The 17,595-nt window shown below is 26.0% G+C and overlaps 4 protein-coding genes across 4 annotated transcripts; 1 reads left to right on the top strand and 3 right to left on the bottom strand.

The window, feature by feature from the left end:
- Nucleotides 1–428: 428 nt before the first annotated feature.
- LOC128961604 (leucine-rich repeat neuronal protein 1-like) lies at nucleotides 429–5,311 on the top strand. Its single transcript, XM_054307856.1, has 6 exons — nucleotides 429–611; nucleotides 927–1,367; nucleotides 1,868–2,458; nucleotides 2,901–3,156; nucleotides 3,410–3,898; nucleotides 5,010–5,311. The coding sequence occupies exons 1-6, from the start codon at nucleotides 429–431 to the stop codon at nucleotides 5,309–5,311; spliced, it is 2,262 nt and encodes a 753-aa protein (XP_054163831.1).
- A 989-nt stretch (nucleotides 5,312–6,300) lies between these two features.
- LOC128961603 (uncharacterized) lies at nucleotides 6,301–7,794 on the bottom strand. The gene has a single exon (XM_054307855.1). The coding sequence runs from the start codon at nucleotides 7,792–7,794 to the stop codon at nucleotides 6,301–6,303; it is 1,494 nt and encodes a 497-aa protein (XP_054163830.1).
- Nucleotides 7,795–8,764: 970 nt separating this feature from the next.
- Nucleotides 8,765–10,366, bottom strand: LOC128961602 (uncharacterized). The gene is made up of 2 exons (XM_054307854.1): nucleotides 10,315–10,366; nucleotides 8,765–10,243 (listed from the first exon to the last, which is right to left on the bottom strand). Exons 1-2 carry the CDS (start codon nucleotides 10,315–10,317, stop codon nucleotides 8,765–8,767), a joined length of 1,482 nt encoding a protein of 493 aa, XP_054163829.1. The 5' UTR covers nucleotides 10,318–10,366.
- Nucleotides 10,367–12,475: 2,109 nt separating this feature from the next.
- On the bottom strand, nucleotides 12,476–16,687 carry LOC128961601 (uncharacterized). Its single transcript, XM_054307853.1, has 7 exons — nucleotides 16,674–16,687; nucleotides 15,535–15,620; nucleotides 15,342–15,465; nucleotides 14,605–14,609; nucleotides 13,880–14,012; nucleotides 12,720–12,817; nucleotides 12,476–12,606 (listed from the first exon to the last, which is right to left on the bottom strand). Exons 1-7 carry the CDS (start codon nucleotides 16,685–16,687, stop codon nucleotides 12,476–12,478), a joined length of 591 nt encoding a protein of 196 aa, XP_054163828.1.
- Between the last annotated feature and the right edge of the window lie 908 nt (nucleotides 16,688–17,595).

Below are 17,595 nucleotides of genomic sequence, written 5' to 3'. Positions count from 1 at the left end.
AAGTTTTTGTTGTTTTTATTTGATATAATATTAAGTACTTATAGTATAAAATATTTTAAATGACTGCAGTATTTCTGAGTTATAGTTAACAGTAGAAGTAATTGTAAAGAAAATCAATATAAATAAAAGAATTGCTTTTCTCTGAATTTGTTTATATATTTGTGTTATTCTTATTCCTATTGTTTTTATTCTTTGTTTGATTTTTATAGATTCAGCAAAAGTCAGAATCAAGAATCCAATACAAGATTACCATTACATCAATCATTTAACGACTGAATGTAAAGTCTAAATGACTCAACTCTAGAGTTATCCGATTGACCTAAAATTTAATTGTCGACACACACTATATACATATATAAAGTATACTATATATCATTACATATGATAAATAAGTAAATAAATATAAATAAGTTGATGTGTAATAAATAATGCCAATCAAGCAATTGGTTCATTGGTTTCACACCATTTTTGCCATAATATTCATTCATTTGGGTTCATGTGCTACACCTTCTCTCATACCTGAAGTGATTAATGACAATCATAGGACTAATTGGACGAACACTATCTCGTGTCCCAAACAATGCTTCTGTTCCCTACAGTTATCTATATATGTATGTCTTGTATGTCTTATCTTAATATAAATAACAAACTGTTAGGCAATAAGTTATAATTTAGTTATAATATATGACAAAATAACGCTATAAGCAATAGTTATATAGCAATATACAGTATATATATATATATATAAAGATTGTTTTCCTGTGACTAAAACAATAAATTTTTGTTTTCTTTTCTTTGTCTTAATCTCCAAAACACATGGACACAACCTAACCAACCCTTATTGCCATTTTCTCTCTCATTCCAATGCTTTTCAAATGTATTTTCCTATTTTATTCATTAATGACTGGTCTGTGGCATCCATATAGTCAGGAGAGTTGGTTCAAGCAGTCAACTGTTCGTTTCAATCGATAACATCAGTGCCCAAATCAATACCAACTGATACGGAGTCACTGGGATTAACATATAATTTAATTGAAGACCTTTACGATCAGTTGCCGGCCTTCGATCGCTTACAAGAACTTTATTTGTCACACAATCAGATCAATCATTTAGGAAGAGGACAAACATTTGCAAACCTAACTCATCTCAAACTATTAGATATATCTCATAACAAATTCCGTACACTATTTGCTGATGTGTTTCGTGGACTCAAGCGATTGGAAATACTCGACCTCAGCAATGGTCACATCAAATACATTGATGAACACGCTTTTGATGGCTTGGATATGCTTAAGGAGTTAAACATTGAAAATAATCAGTTGTCGTCCATTTATTTGGAGCTCTTTCAAAGTATACTTAATCTTAGCGTAAGTTTTTTCTATACATATTTTCAACAAACATCACATATATTTGATATTTTTGCATTTTATTATTTTTAATAATAAATATATTATTTAYAATTATACAAGTTATATTTAATAATTTTAGTAGAAATAAATAATATAAATGATAAATATAATAATTTTGAAACAAAATACAACGTTATTCTGTATGTTTTCAATATATCAATACAATGGACTTAAATATGAAGCCAATATATCAATAAATGTAACAACAAATAACTATTAAAATACATGTATCATATCATTAATATAATATAACTATAAATATACTCTAAATAGACTTTTCATAAATCAAATTCAAATATATTTCCATTAAAAGTATTACTACTTAAGGGAAATGCAATAAATGGTTATAATAAATGACTAAACATAGTGTTACTCATAGATAAATGGATATCCACATGCAAAACCATTACTTACAGTATGATGTGTAATATATATTGGTATACCTTATGTGAATACAGGTGCTGAATGTTGGTGGCAATAGCATCAGTCACTTGACGGGAGGCATATTCGCGTCGTTGACAGGCCTTAGAAAACTAGTGTTTTCCCGCAATAGAATAATTAGTATTAATGACAACGCGTTCGTTGGTTTAGAGCTTTTAGAGGAACTGTATCTCAATGACAATCATTTAATCCGCGTGCCGTCGACAGCATTGCAATCATTGAAAAGACTTATCACTATTAATATAGACACGAATCCATTGGAACAGTTGTCTACCGGAGACTTTGTACACATACCTGTCAACCATATAAGTGTTGCTAATTGTAAGCAATTAGTACTTATAGATAAGGGAGCCTTTTGGGATCTGCCAAACATCAACAACATTATCCTACACTCCAATCCCAATCTTCAATACATCGACTCTCAGGCCTTCCTCGGACTACCACTTCTTCATTCACTCCAATTACACGATTGTGGTCTCAAAACGTTTCAACACGACATAATTGACTACGTCTTCAATGACCAACAGTTTCATCCAAAACATAAACTTAAAGTCACTTTTGATGGAAATCCGATACTTTGTGACTGTAATATTCAATACTTATATCAGGTTTGCAAACAATTTACTCACATATTCTTTGAAAGCTTTTTTGTGTTTTTAAGATTACATTTTTATATAAAATATATATCGTTAAAAAAGTAATATTAAGCTTAAGTTTTATTTATTACATATATTTATATAAAAAGTGTTTATTATTAACGATTTTCTTAGTTTTATAATGAGTTTTAGGCTCTAAACCTTATCATTGATCTTAAATGTATAATAGGATTTTGTAATGCAATTTATTATAATAGAGTTTTGTATACTAAAAGTACAGTATATATCACTGTATTATGAATGTTAAGATAATTAATTATAAAGAGATTCAAACCAACAAAAAGTTATAAAGGCTTAACAATGTTGTGGTTTTTATACAGAACTGTACCATAWATACAGTACTTATAGTAAATTTATATACAGTAGTAATTCATTTTGTATTTTGTTATTTCAGTGCCTCAAACATCCAAACAGTAGTAAAATTGAATTAATTGACGGCAAAAATTTGCAGTGCTTTCAACCAAAGAGTTTGTCGGAAATTAAGTTAATTGAATTGACAGACAATTTAATACCACAAGAATGTACGCCAAAGATTGTGACGATAGGCAAAGCAAATGTGACGATACACAAGAAAATAGGTGACAGACATGTATTTCAATGTAAGGCATTGGGTCTACCGGTGCCTAAAATAATATGGGTTCTGCCAAACGGTTAGTTTTTGTTTTAATTAATTTTTCTTTACTATATATCTTTCTGTTTAATAAAAGCAAAACAAAATAAATAAAGACTAAAACATTAATTACATTGTGATTGTCCTTTGGTTTAAGATTTTTGTTTTATTTGTTTTATTTGTTTGTATTGTTTTACTTAACTTTAATTAATATAATTAAGTTTGAAAACCATTTACAGTTGACATAACATTTTGTCTTTAATATGAAAACAATAAATCTATACTTTCTTTAGGCGATGTATTGAACGAGACGTCAAATCAGATTCATATTCAGCTCAAAACACCGGGAAGTTTGCGAATCTTTCATTTGCGACCGAAAGACTCGGGTGTCTACAAGTGTATCGCTGAGAACAGACACGGAATAGCACTTTCATCGATGGAACTGTTGGTCAATGATATAGATCTGCATTTGTTTGCCATAAACGTTGCCTCGACTTATGTAACACTTGTGTGGAACGGAACGGCCCGTAATCTGTTCCCGGAGTATCAGATACTATATCATCGCATTGATAGCAATAATCTGTCGACTAATATAACCAAATACGAAACCGTTACCGTTAATCATTATCTGCGCTCCTATACCATCAATAACTTAATGCCTAATCATAAGTACAAGATGTGTATCTCTATTAGAGATGACGATAATGACATCTCAGGTTCTGTACAGCTCTCGTGTACTATAGTGCAAACGGCACCGGCATATATGGTCGGATCCATGACAGGTATACATAGTTATTATATAACACAACTGATTATTTTTTGACACAAAAGATTACACAAAATTAGTGATATTTTTTTATGTCACAAAAATATGCTTTATTTAGCTGAGAAAGTTTGACTTTAGGTTTGAAAAACTGATAGTCAGTGCCGTCTCCGACACTCCTCTGGATTACACTGTAATTGATTATACGGTAGACTAGAGTACAGTATTGTATTGTTAGACAGTCTTTGCCAACATTACAGTAATCTGTTATATAAATGTCAGCTCTGTTTCACATTTCTCTCTATTGTTTAGACAAATACATTATATTTACTATAAGTTTAAGTTGAATCAAAATTTAAAGTTTAATTCATATTATTATACATTAAGATATTGTGTGAAATTATTATTTTTTTTGCACACAATCATATCTATATGTTTGATATGCCTTTAAAGGCTTCAATGATTTAGAGGATCGTCAACCATATGACTCGTATATGATATGAGACAACACTAACGCCAATCTATTGTATGAAATGAGATCTTAATGTAATTTAATGATAGACTGAAATCTTATAGACTGTAATAAAAGAGTGAGTGAGTGTGTGAGTGAGTGTGTGAGTGTGTGTGTGTGTGTGTGTGTGTGTGTGTGTGTGTGTGTGTGTGTGTGTGTGTGTGTGAGTGAGTGAGTGAGTGAGTGAGTGAGTGAGTGAGTGAGTGTGTGTGTGTGTGTGTGTGTGTGAGTGAGTGAGTGAGTGAGTGAGTGTGTGTGTGTGTGTGTGTGTGTGTGTGTGTGTGTGTGTGTGTGTGTGTGTGTGTGTGTGTGTGTGTGTGTGTGTGTGTGTGTGTGTGTGWGTGTGTGTGTGAGTGTGTGTGTGAGAATAGATAAAAGATTTAGTTGAATGGACTTATAATCAGATCAATACTAACATTATTGTAAAAATTAAAAAAAGTAAAGATTTTTAGGTCAAAAAATATGTTTATCTGATTTGTTTAATTGAAACCCTATTTCTAAATATTGAAAATATAATTAGTATACAACTTATTGAATATAAATAAAATATACAATATATGTATAATTAATAATACATTAATTAAATGTATGATATGTTTGATTGTTGATCACCTAACAGGTCATGTGTCAAATATGGCGGTGGCGTTGACACTATCGGTGTTTGTATTGATGATATTTGTCATATGCTTCAGCTTATGTGCCGCCCGTCAGTACCACAAGAAGTTTCAATACGAGACATCACACAAATCACTCATTGATAACATGATTATCATTCCTATGGATAATATTTGTTCACCACTTATCACGACTACATCTAATAACGGCACCGATAATAGTACTGCCAATTGTGGGGCCAATGATACAAATGAGGTCATCAATGATAATAACACTATTGTTGCAGTCAATGAACATAATATTTAATACCTGTATATTAAAAATAGTATTTGTTGAACAATTTTGTTGATTTTGTTTTATTTTTTATYTATAATTTATAGTGTTTAGAAAACTAATTAAATATAAATTAATTATTTAAATGTTTGAACCACACTATTGTATAAAAAATTAACGATCTCTTGTAAATAAATAAATTTAATTWGTTGTTGGATAATACTGTACTATAAAACTTTATTTAAAATCTAATTTTCAGATAAATTATCAAAAAATCAATTTTAATATACAGTATAATACTCAATCTATTAAATAATAAATAGTATGTGAGAAATAATTTTTATTTTCATAATTATAAAATTTTATAAAGTTTTTAGAGTATAACTCATTAACATTGAATAATTATTATCATAAAGAAATAAATAATTCATTATTCAGTATTCAATGTATTATTTCAGTAATTAATCATTTTTAGCCATATGTCAAACAATTATTATATATTATAATGTATTATATAAATGTTAATAAATAAGTTATTAATAGTATTAAGGTTAACATTAACTAAAACATTATATTAATACAATTGCTTTGATGATGACTGTAATGGAAAAATGCATTATTGCTTACTAAACAATTAGATCATTGATTCAATAATAACAAATACTGTATAATTAAACAAATATTTGCACAGATCCTAATTTATTAGTACTATAATGAAAACTATAACTTTTAATCTATAAATTATTTGAAATATTAGACTAAATCAATAAACCGGTATATCATAGTATAGTATAGAAAACTAAGTTGATTTTCAACAGCAAAATATTCAAATACTGTATAAGTTTTGTATTATTTTTGTCATTAATGATTGCATAGTAAGTAATACTAAAAAACTTTATTTTCTTGATACTGTATTAGACTTAAACTTACTTATTATAATTAGTAAAATATATAATCTATTAGTAATAATTAGATATAGTTTATTTTTTAATCAACTTTAAGTAAAATAATTTATTAAGATTTTACAATTTTAATTTATGTGTTTTGAATGCATTTTGCTTTTTAATAACAGGTGTGGGTATGTAGTGAGGAATGGCACTTATAGTTCTACTCCAAATCACTTCTTTATCTTTCAATGGATCAGTTAATAGGTTTGATGTGTTATTCTTGTGGTTGTAGTAGTCATCCTCTTTATGAACGACAAGAAGTATTTGAAAAAAACTGACCAAATTTTCTGTATTCTTTGGATAAAACGTTTTGTCACAATATTTGGGAACAAATGTTAAATTAAAGACATCGGGAATATATCCTTTAAAGTTGTATTCATTTGTTAAAATACGATACATTTGTTCCGATATATCGTAGCACTTATTGATGTCTAGGGTTTCCCTTTTGATTCGCGGCACGCATTTGGGTGCAAACGTAACCATTGTTCCCACAAAGTTTGGGTGAGTGTCCACTGGATATGTGTTTTCATCTAAATTAAGGAAAATTTGAAATATAATGTTTGGCGACAAGTAATCCAAATCAAATTGTAGCGTAAATTTAATATCCAATCCATTCATTTCTCCCGTCAAATACTTAATAAAGAAATCATTCCAATAGGGCTTAACTCTTAAAGATATATAGCGTTTGTAGTAATTTATATTCAGTCCCTCTCTTTCATCGATCGGTACGTATAGCTGAGGGCTATCAATACGCGTTGGCTTCACTTTATCCGCATTAATCAAATAGTCATAAGTATAGCCCAAAGATTTTGAGTCGACATTAAAGTCGGCCACTCTATAGCTCTTCAACTTTCCCGTCTCGTCGTAAAAATCAAACGTTTGATTTAGATATTTAGGTTCAATAATGTTTTTGCCGCCGGCTTTCATCCACGACTCCCATATGCGGTCAGTGTTGCTGTGATGTAAATAAAAGATTGGATCTCTCGATGATTTACACAAATCCGACATAAATCCATGCGGACCGCCAACAAACAGGTGTACATTATCGTGTGGTATACGCTCGAGTAGGCCCTCCCTATCCGATGCAAACTGTGGTTTATCAATACGTCCGCCACCAAAACTATGACAAATATTTAATTCATTATTTTGTTTATGTGTTGTGAAGAAATTGGTGCTTAAGGCCGGATAGGGATCTATTAATCTTTCGCTAATTGAATTTCCTTCATTAATGTTTGCACATCTCTCACTCACATACAATGGGTTACCGCTATCTGCCGGCTGCCGAAACTGTATAGGCATTGATCGGGAGTCTTTCTCATAGACATCCCAATAGGGCAGTGCAAAGTCGGAACTATTGATGGTTTTTCTTAAAATGCGTTCAAAGAAAAATATATACATTCGGTGCCAAATTAGGAAAAAATATGACTCGTGTTGACACTTATGCCAATTCAAACTATCGGCTATTTTGTTAGCTTTATCTGAGCCATCATAGTCTGGCCATCCATGAATGTTGGCCTGAAAGTTAAAGCCCGTCGGGTCGTACTTGTTTCGGGTGTCTCTCTCTTTCATAATAGCAACTCCTCTCTTGAATAATTCCCACTCTTTATATGTCAAATCTTTATAATTTTTTCTAACATAAAGTTTAGCTTCTGCTAACCAAATACATATTATTGCAATTAATGGTAAATTTAATATCTATTTTATAAAATAAAAAATTATTTAATTACAATATAATTGTGTTTTATATTAAAATAACAAATATACCATTTTACTGTTAACTATTTTCGTTAACAAAAGTATTTTAGCTAATTATTGCTTTTTCAATAAAAAAAATAGTTTTAAAGTTAGTTAATTCATAAACAAAAATTGTAGCCTAACTTTAAGCATAGAACACAACTTTAAAAAATCAATTGTTTGTTTTAGTAAATTAAGTTTAAATCAAAATAAACTTCAAAAATAATAAACAATAAAAAATTGTAAATCTTATTGACAAAAAATCGACACCAATTTTTTAGTAAAACATAAAAATTTAATTTAAAACTGAGTTTATTTAACTTTTAAAAAATAAATATAAATGCTCTCAATATGACATATGTTTTTGAGAGAAGTGAACTTTTTATATTTGAAGACATTTAATGTTTGAATTTATTTCCGCAATCAAAACACATGATTAACTAATCACATAAAATTTCTCAATCATTTTATTAATATTACTTCAGAAACAAATAATTTATTATTAATAATCTAAATATTGTTAAACAACTAGTATTACTATTATTATTACAAGAATTTAATTATATATATATAAATTAAATGAAAAAACAATTAAAAATTTTAATAAGTTTTATTGTGGTTATATCTATGTTAATATTAAATTACTGTTAAATTTTATTAGTTATTATATTATTTATATACAATATTGGATTACAAATTAGATGCATACTTATTAATGATATTAAAATTAATTTTTAAATGACAAATAATTATAGAAATATGTATAAACTTGATTAAATGAAAATAAATTAAAGATAACTTTTAATTATGGATAATAATGAATGAGTAAAGTCCTGTCAAATTCAATAATAAACTCATCGTCTTCTGGATAATAGATATCATCACATGATTTGGGAACTATTGTTAGATTAAAATATTTAGGAAGTACTCCGTTATAGTTGTAATCATTTTGTATGATTGTAAACAAATTGTTAGTTATGTCAAAACAGTGTGTAATTCCCATTGCTTTTCTATTTTGACGAGGGATACAATTAGCCTGAAAATTGGCGATTGTCCCCAAAAAATTAGGTCTGTCCTCGTATGGCATCGTGTTTTTCGGCAAATTTAAGTATAATTGAAAGAATAGACCACTTTGTGAACCAGCGATCACTGTCTGGAGAGTAAACCTAATCCTGTTTTTTGGTACTTTTCCTTTTGCTATGTTTTCAAATAATGACTTAAAGTTTTGTTTGATTTTTAAAATAATTGAACGCTTTTTGTTAGTTATATCAAGAGTTTTGCTTTCATCGACGGATACATAAAGTCTTGGATTTTCATTTTCAGTCACTTCTATTTTGTGGTCAATTTTGATTAATGAGTCGTATTTGTAATTAAGTTTTGTAATGTCAAGAAAGTCCCGCACATAATAAGTGTCCAAAATTCCCGATTCATTGTAAAACTTGAATCCTTGATTGAGATACTGTTCTTCCATCAGGTTTTGTCCACCCATTGTAAGCCATGATTCCCATATCCTATCAATCATGACGTGATTTATCCAAAACACAGGATCTCTGGCTGCATTGCACAGGTCAGCCATATAACCTCCCGGTCCCCCAACATATATATGAATACGATCGTGAGGTATACGCTCAAGGAGTCCTTCTCTGTTACCGCTAAATAATGGTTTATCTATACGTCCGCCACCTAATGAATGACAAACATTTAATTCATTGCTTTTGTTTGCGGCAAAGAATTTGCTGAACAAAGCTGGCATTGGATCAGTTATTTCTGCATTTAACGGCTTTCCTTCGTTTATGTTTTTGCATCGTTTGCTTTCATACAATGGATTTAATGTTTCATTGTTAGGAACCCGAAACGGTTCGGGTATTTCTCGTTGTCGCGGATCAGTGTAATCCCAATATGGAAGTGTAAATCTAGGATTATTAGTGGCATGTCTTAGGATGCGCTCAAAGAAGTAGACATACATGCGATGCCAGACAAGGAAGAAGTAGTGTTCGTGCGAACACTTGTGCCAATTGAAGGCATCGGCGATATAGTTGGCTCTTTCGGAACCGTCGTATTCATTCCACCCGTGAATGTTTGACTGAAAGTAAAAACCCAATGGATTTCGGATGTGTTTCTCTTTCATTAGTCTAATACCACGTTTGAAATCTTTCCACTCATTGAATGTCAAGTCATTAACATTTTTTCTCACAAATATTTCTTGTTGTCTATCTTTCTCTGTATTATAAATGCCATTAATTTGTAATAAAATAAATATTATTAACATTTGATGAATTATTTGCTACAATAATAATAATAATAATATTCTGTTAATAATAATTTTATATTTAAAATATGTTTATCTTTATATACCATATTAGATGACACAAAGTATGATAAAATATGATGATACAGTAAAAATATTAAGTTTTATTTAAAAATGCAGATTTAAATAAAAAACAAAAATTTAATGTCAAAAAGAAAATTTTGATAATAAACATTAATAAACTATTCATTGCTATTACAAAAAAAATAATTATATAAACAAATGAACTAAAAACTAAAATATTTTATATAATTTTCATACTATATTTAAAAATAGTGTTTTTGAAATAAAATAATTTTATTAAATTATTCTTTAATTTAAGGACCAACATATGCTAAATAGTATTTAATATAAAATAATATAAAATTGATATATGTAAATTGCACAATTTATAATTTTAAATATGTCATTTAATAATATGTAAGTCAGTATTTTATTTATAATATAAATTTATTAAAATACAATATTATACTTATACAATTTGAACTATATAACATTGCTAATGTTTATGTAATAAAAGTTATACAAAAAAAAAGTTTTTGACCCACAATAATAAACTGATTTATTAATTATAAACAATATAAACAAGATTATTTTATATGACCTCATCATCTAAGCCTATTTAATAGTTTTATTATTATTATTTTAATTTTCAAGTATATATAAGCATTATTCTACTGTACTATAAAAATATATTATTATAAAACTTTTGCTTAATAATAATAGTTTTCTTTGAATATCATGTCTTCTATTTAACAAAAAAATTAATTAAAACAATCACAATGTTTACTAATGCTAAATACAAATACTTAAATTGTTATTAAATGAGTAAAATAAAAATTTATTTAATTGCAAAATATTATACAATAAGTTATTTAAACTTGTAAGTTTATGAATAACAATAATTAGATATTATAATTTGTGTCAATAACTAATGTCTGCTATTATTTAGTTCATAATTGTTTTATTTCAAATTATTAAAAAATTTAGTCGTATAAAATAAGCTTTATGATAATGAGATTATTCATTATTTAAACTAATATACTGTAAAAATTATCATATTTTTCTTAGTAATTTATCTAACAGTTAACATTAGAAATGTATAGATTTTTAATATTAACAGTTTATATATTTTTTATCACTTATTTTGTCTCAGAGGCCAAGTTTCCCGAAAAAGACATTAATATCGGTTTGTATTAATATGTATTTTATTGATTAAATTAATTTTTAAAACTAATATAATTTGTTAATTTATTTATAATTGTCAATAGTATTAACTCCTATGATAGCAACAAATGAGACATTAATACAACAATTTAAATGCAATGATAATTCTAATATCAAACAATTAAATTATTACAAACAATTTCCTACCAAAATATCGTGTAATGATTGGATTTATAAGAAAATGAATACATCATTCAATATGACTACAAGTGATGGTCAACAACAACAGCTTATACTTAATAATATCAATACAATGACAGCACATGTAAAAGGTATGTTTCATCTGATAATATGTTTATGATTAATCTATTTAAATACTAAATTTATAAATCTAACAAATGTATATAGGTCAATTAATATTTACACAAGATGGCATAATAGACCAGGGTATGTGTGCCGGTGCCAGGTTTGAAAAGTTGGTCTTCAATAAGGTTGATCCAAATGCTTGTATAAATGGTAAAGGAGTTACCACTCAGACAACGATTTTTGGATCCATTAGGATCTCAAACCATAGCGTTTGTGAAGCTTTTTGTTTCGGAAAAGTTTTTGTTGAGTTTACACCAGGAGTTGGCAATGAATAAACATAACAATTATTCAAACAATTTTCTTTATTTATGGTATTAATAAAATTTACAAAATTTTTACAAACAAATAAATTTAAATAATGAATGATTTAAGTATATGATAACTACAAAATGGTTAAATTTAATGTAATTTATAATATTGCTTATAATAGTTCAAACAAAAACTATCACTTTTCAAAAAAACCCGTATTGTAAATACAAATTTACTGTATTATTAAAAACTAAATTTAGATTATAATTGACCACAGTTTTACTACATGTACTGTATATGATTATTTGTATTATACTTAAAACAATATAATTGACATCAAATGTGTCTTTCGTTAAATCCAATCAAAACTATAATAAAATTATATTAAAAATTAACATAAGGTTTAAAATTAAAGTTTAGTTTAAATTACTTGTCTAAAAGATTAGATGGTATAGTAATACCAAAACCTCCAATACCACTACCAATACCAGTACCAGGGGCTCCAAAGGCTCCAAAATTTGGATTAGAATAGTATGGGACGGGTAGTACAACAGGATCTGTCAATAAAAATTAAAAAATATTATTAAATCAATAATAAATATTTTATTATATAATGGGCAAAGTTTTTTGCCACTTTCAAAAATTTTGTTTAGTGTAAAACAATGTCTACAAATTAGACCATTACTTCTGAATTGTGGATAAGGCATCCCATATCCGGGTACTGCCGGACCATTGAATATAAATATTGGTCTCTTTCGAGGAGTTTGACTACAATTAATTGTTGTTAAAACGTTTATTATAAATATGACTACAAAAATGTCTAATTTTGACATTTTATTATTACAGTATTATTAAGCACTTGTAACTCGAAATATGATTTAAATTATTTAATTTTGTGTTTAGATTTTCTATAGAAATCAATGTCACTTATATATTACAACTCTTTATATAATTTTTGGTAATTATATAAAAAAATTATAAGTTTCATCCCTTTTAATTGAAGTTTATTAAACCAATAGTTATAGTCTATTGATCATGTTTTTCATTAATTGTCATTGACATCAGTCCAAAATTTTTAATTAAATTTATAAATATATTTAAACACAAAATAAAACATTTTTTTGTTTTATTATTTTATTACTTATTTCTCTATAGAGTATACCAACTCATGCGTGAATTAATTTATTTATTTATATCTTTTTTAAAAATTTAGAATTATATTTAATTTAATTAATACAACAATTTTTTGAATTATTTGGTATTTGGTATTTTAAAACTTAGTTTAATTTGATATATTTTTAAAATTATATTTGTAATATAATTATTAACAAAATATTAAGAAATAGTATATATAATTATTATACATTTATTCTTAAAAAATATTAGTTTATTTTTTAAAGCAGTAAAAAATATAAAAAAAAAATTATCAAGAAATAGCAGATAAATGTATACTAAATTCTTAATTTTGTCGACACCTAAATATAATTCATTAAAATACATAAATACATTCAAAATAAAATATTTTTGTATTAATTAAATTATGAAAATATTAAAAACGTCAAATTAACAAAATAAATTTAAGACGTAAAAAATTGTTTTATTTTATTTTAAAGTTTAATTAAATTTTATATTAAAATAAATACATTTTTAAAGTAATACAATATTTTTAGTTATGTTTTATATCATATCAATTAAATAGATACAAATAAAATATTAAAAAGACTATATAAAAATAAATATTTATTTACGATGCCATCCATGACTAGAAATGCAAGAAATGATAAATAGTTTACAAATTATTGGTTAATGTAATGTCATTGCAAGTCATACCCTCCGTGATCGTCACCGCCTTCATGACCACCAAAATGATGTCCAAAGTGTCCGTGACTTATATCACTTTCTTTATGATAATAATGACTTCCACCTCCTCCGTGATGTACAGGAATTGGTATAGGAATGGGAACTAATTGTTATATTTAATATAAATAAATAAAAATTTATAAATTTAATAACAAATATAAATATTTAAAGATAGTTTTAATTTACTTATTTGTTTTGAATGATGGTGATGATGATGACCACCACCACCACCACCACCGCCTCCACCTCCTATTATGATAATATCGTGATCTGATCCATGGTTTCCTAATTGACACTTTACAAAGTATATTAAACACGACACAAAAAATATAACATTAAAAAATCGACTCATTTTAAAAATATATTGAATATATTTTAAAAGAAAAGAGAATAAAATTTTTAAAAATATTGGTTAAAATCGGAATATGAATACAAAATATGATTTTTGATTTAAAAAATTACTCTTATTTATTATATTGTAATTTACGGCTCAATGCATATTATTTTTCTTATTTTATGATATTTTATGTAGATTTAATAATGTAATACATGTATGCCGGTATTTGATTATTATTGTTATTATATAATATAAAAATAATATATAATTATTTAGTATATATTGTAATAGTAATATTAATAATTTGCAACAATATTAGAAAGTTACTGTAGTATTAATTGTACTGTTACTTTATAACTTTCACTAAATTTAAATAAAATTAATTTTAGAACATATTATTTTATAAAATAATATCTATAAAATTGTATAAAAACTTGTTTAATAATACATATTATCAATATTTTATATTTACATCTAAATAAAGCAAAATTGTTTTCTCTTATATAACAATATTCATACACTGTATGATATACTGTATAGTATAATAAAAGTAAATATATGGAAGTAATTTAAGTAAAAATACAAAATAACATGTTTGTTATGTATCAATTTATTTGATTAAACTATTGATTTTATTATATTAGCATATTAAAATACAGTAGTTTATATTTACTTGCATTATATAAATTAGTTTGTATTCAGTGATATCACCAAAATATATTTGGTCATTTATAATAAAATTAATTTTTAAAATAAATAATAAACTATTATACATTTTACATAAAAGTTGATTTTTATTGACAAATTTTTACTTTTAAACAATACCCAATATATTTTATATAATAAATAACAAATTATAGTTTATTATATTTTAATATAAACTTAATTAATTGAAAATTAGAAATAATTTAAAATACAGTTATACTGTAAACAATTTTTAAAGATAAGTATTATATTATTTAATAATATTTATGTAATTAAAAAAAATAATTTTGTCATTAAAATTTATTGTCTTTATCGACGCCAATCATGACTAAATATAAAACATATCAAAATTAATCAATTGATAACAAATTAAAATAAGTAAGATAATACCCTCCATGTCCACCATGTCCACCATGTCCTCCGTGTCCTCCATGCCCTTCGTGTCCCCCGTGATGATAATGGCCACCACCACCACCTCCTCCATGATGTACTGGAATTGGTATCGGTATGGGGACTAAATTGTTATTTAAAATATTTTTAAAATATAGTAAATAAAAATTTTAATTATTACAAAAATAATTACTTATTTGTTTATGTCCTCCTCCGTGATGGTAATGTCCACCACCACCTCCTCCACCTCCATGTCCTATAATTATAATAGATCCATGTCTATTTTTTTGACAATTCATCATATTTATGGTAATATTAACTATTAAAAACAAAAAGTACATATAAATCATATTTATATTATTTTATATTTATATTAATTTATATTTAATTTCGAAAATGTAATTATTTATTTTTAAATGTAAACTAAAATATTTAATATTATTTAGTTAGTTTCGTGACAAAATATTAAATAAGATTTTATTAGTCATTTAGTTAGTTATTTATATATAAATTATACTTATATATAAACGAAAAATAGATAAAAAATGACACAATTGTTTGAATCTAAACACAGGTTCATCGATTCATTTGACTATTCATTAAATTTTTACAGACTTTTGTTAATTTTATTTTTGAAATTTTTTTATTATTTTTTCAAAAGAATTACTGTATATACTAAATGATAAATTAAAAAACAAAGTTTTTTATTTAGACAATCGTATTGCTTGATTTGATTTAAGTATTATATAAGAATTTAGTTGTTTTATTTTATGTTAAATCTTATAAATTTAATTCTGAAAATTACTTAACCATTAAATATACCTTCAAATAATAACTCATATTAAACAATGTAGAATAAAAAACATTAAATAATAGTAAAATTCATTTATTTATTACAAAATTGAACTAAATTTAGATTTATTAATTTTATACAATTGAATATTTTTTATTATAATTATATTTTTAAATAATTATAGTACCTAAATAAAACACTTTGAATAATAAAAAAATATAATTGTTTTTATTTATTATAATTGAATCTAACTTGTAATTGGTAATTTATCCAAAAATAGCAATACATTATAATTTAGAGTAGATGAATGTCGCGGTTAATGCTATTTAGTTATTATATTAATTGTAATAAATAAAGTTAGTTATAAAAAGTGTAAATTGTAATTAAATATAAATAAAAAATAAATTATTAATGTGTATAAAATTAACTAGCTAATAGTCAACTATTTTATGTCGATACTATTATCTAGTTAATTTGTTAATTAATTCAAAAATGACCAAGTACTATAATATTGAGTATAATATTATCTATAATTATACCCATTTTTGGTCATTTTTAAACTGAATCTATGGTTTGGCAGATATTTAATAAAAACTAACAATTGTTTGAAAGTTGAGTACATCTCTAACCGAATACTATCTCTACTATCAATTCATACATTATATGTATAAATATTGTACACGGTGGCTCATCAGGAGTTATTTTCAAAATACACCACTTATTTCAAAAACTACTAATTATATTTTATTTTAACAAAAAATATTATAAAATATGATAAATGGGATTACATATTTTAATTAGATAAATTTTCAAAATGGCCGCCATTAATTGCAATTAAATGGCAAAGTCGGGTGTACAAAATTGGATGTTACCCGTACTTTCATATATTGCTGTATGGCCCGTATCTCACTTTCAATCATTTTTGTGAATTCTTCAATAGATTGAGGGTTGGATATGTAAACCATATCCTTAAAATAAACCCAAAAAAATAATCACAGGTGTTGAAATCGGGTAAATATGGAGGTAAAATCATTTCCGCCGCCAGTCTTCTTGGGCACATCCAAACCTATAATCCGATCACCAAAACACTCTCTAAGTTGTTCAAAGATATCTTGTGTTCTGTAAGGTCGTGAACCATCTTGTTTAAACCAGTAACAATCAAGCAATCTTTTTATCTTCAGCAGACCCTATGTCCTGCACAATGATTTAAGTCCTGTAGATCTCTGATATCACAAATTTCTCTTAAAAATATAGGCCCAATTATTTCTTTGTCACTAATAGCACATCATATGGCGACAGGTTCTGGATGTAGCGGTCGCTTGATAGTCAAAATATAATAAATAAGGACAATTTCGACTATTTTTACACCTGACTTTGCCATTTAATTGCAATTAAAGGCGGCCATTTTAAAAATTTTTTTTATAAAAATATGTAATCCCATTTATCATATTTTATAATATT

This window comes from Oppia nitens, unplaced genomic scaffold (assembly GCF_028296485.1).
Source record: "Oppia nitens isolate AA-2021 unplaced genomic scaffold, nextdenovo-longstitch-racon4-pilon3 scaffold5_pilon_pilon_pilon, whole genome shotgun sequence".
In the NCBI taxonomy this organism is placed as follows: domain Eukaryota; kingdom Metazoa; phylum Arthropoda; class Arachnida; order Sarcoptiformes; family Oppiidae; genus Oppia; species Oppia nitens.
This window is presented reverse-complemented; position numbering and strand designations above follow the sequence as displayed.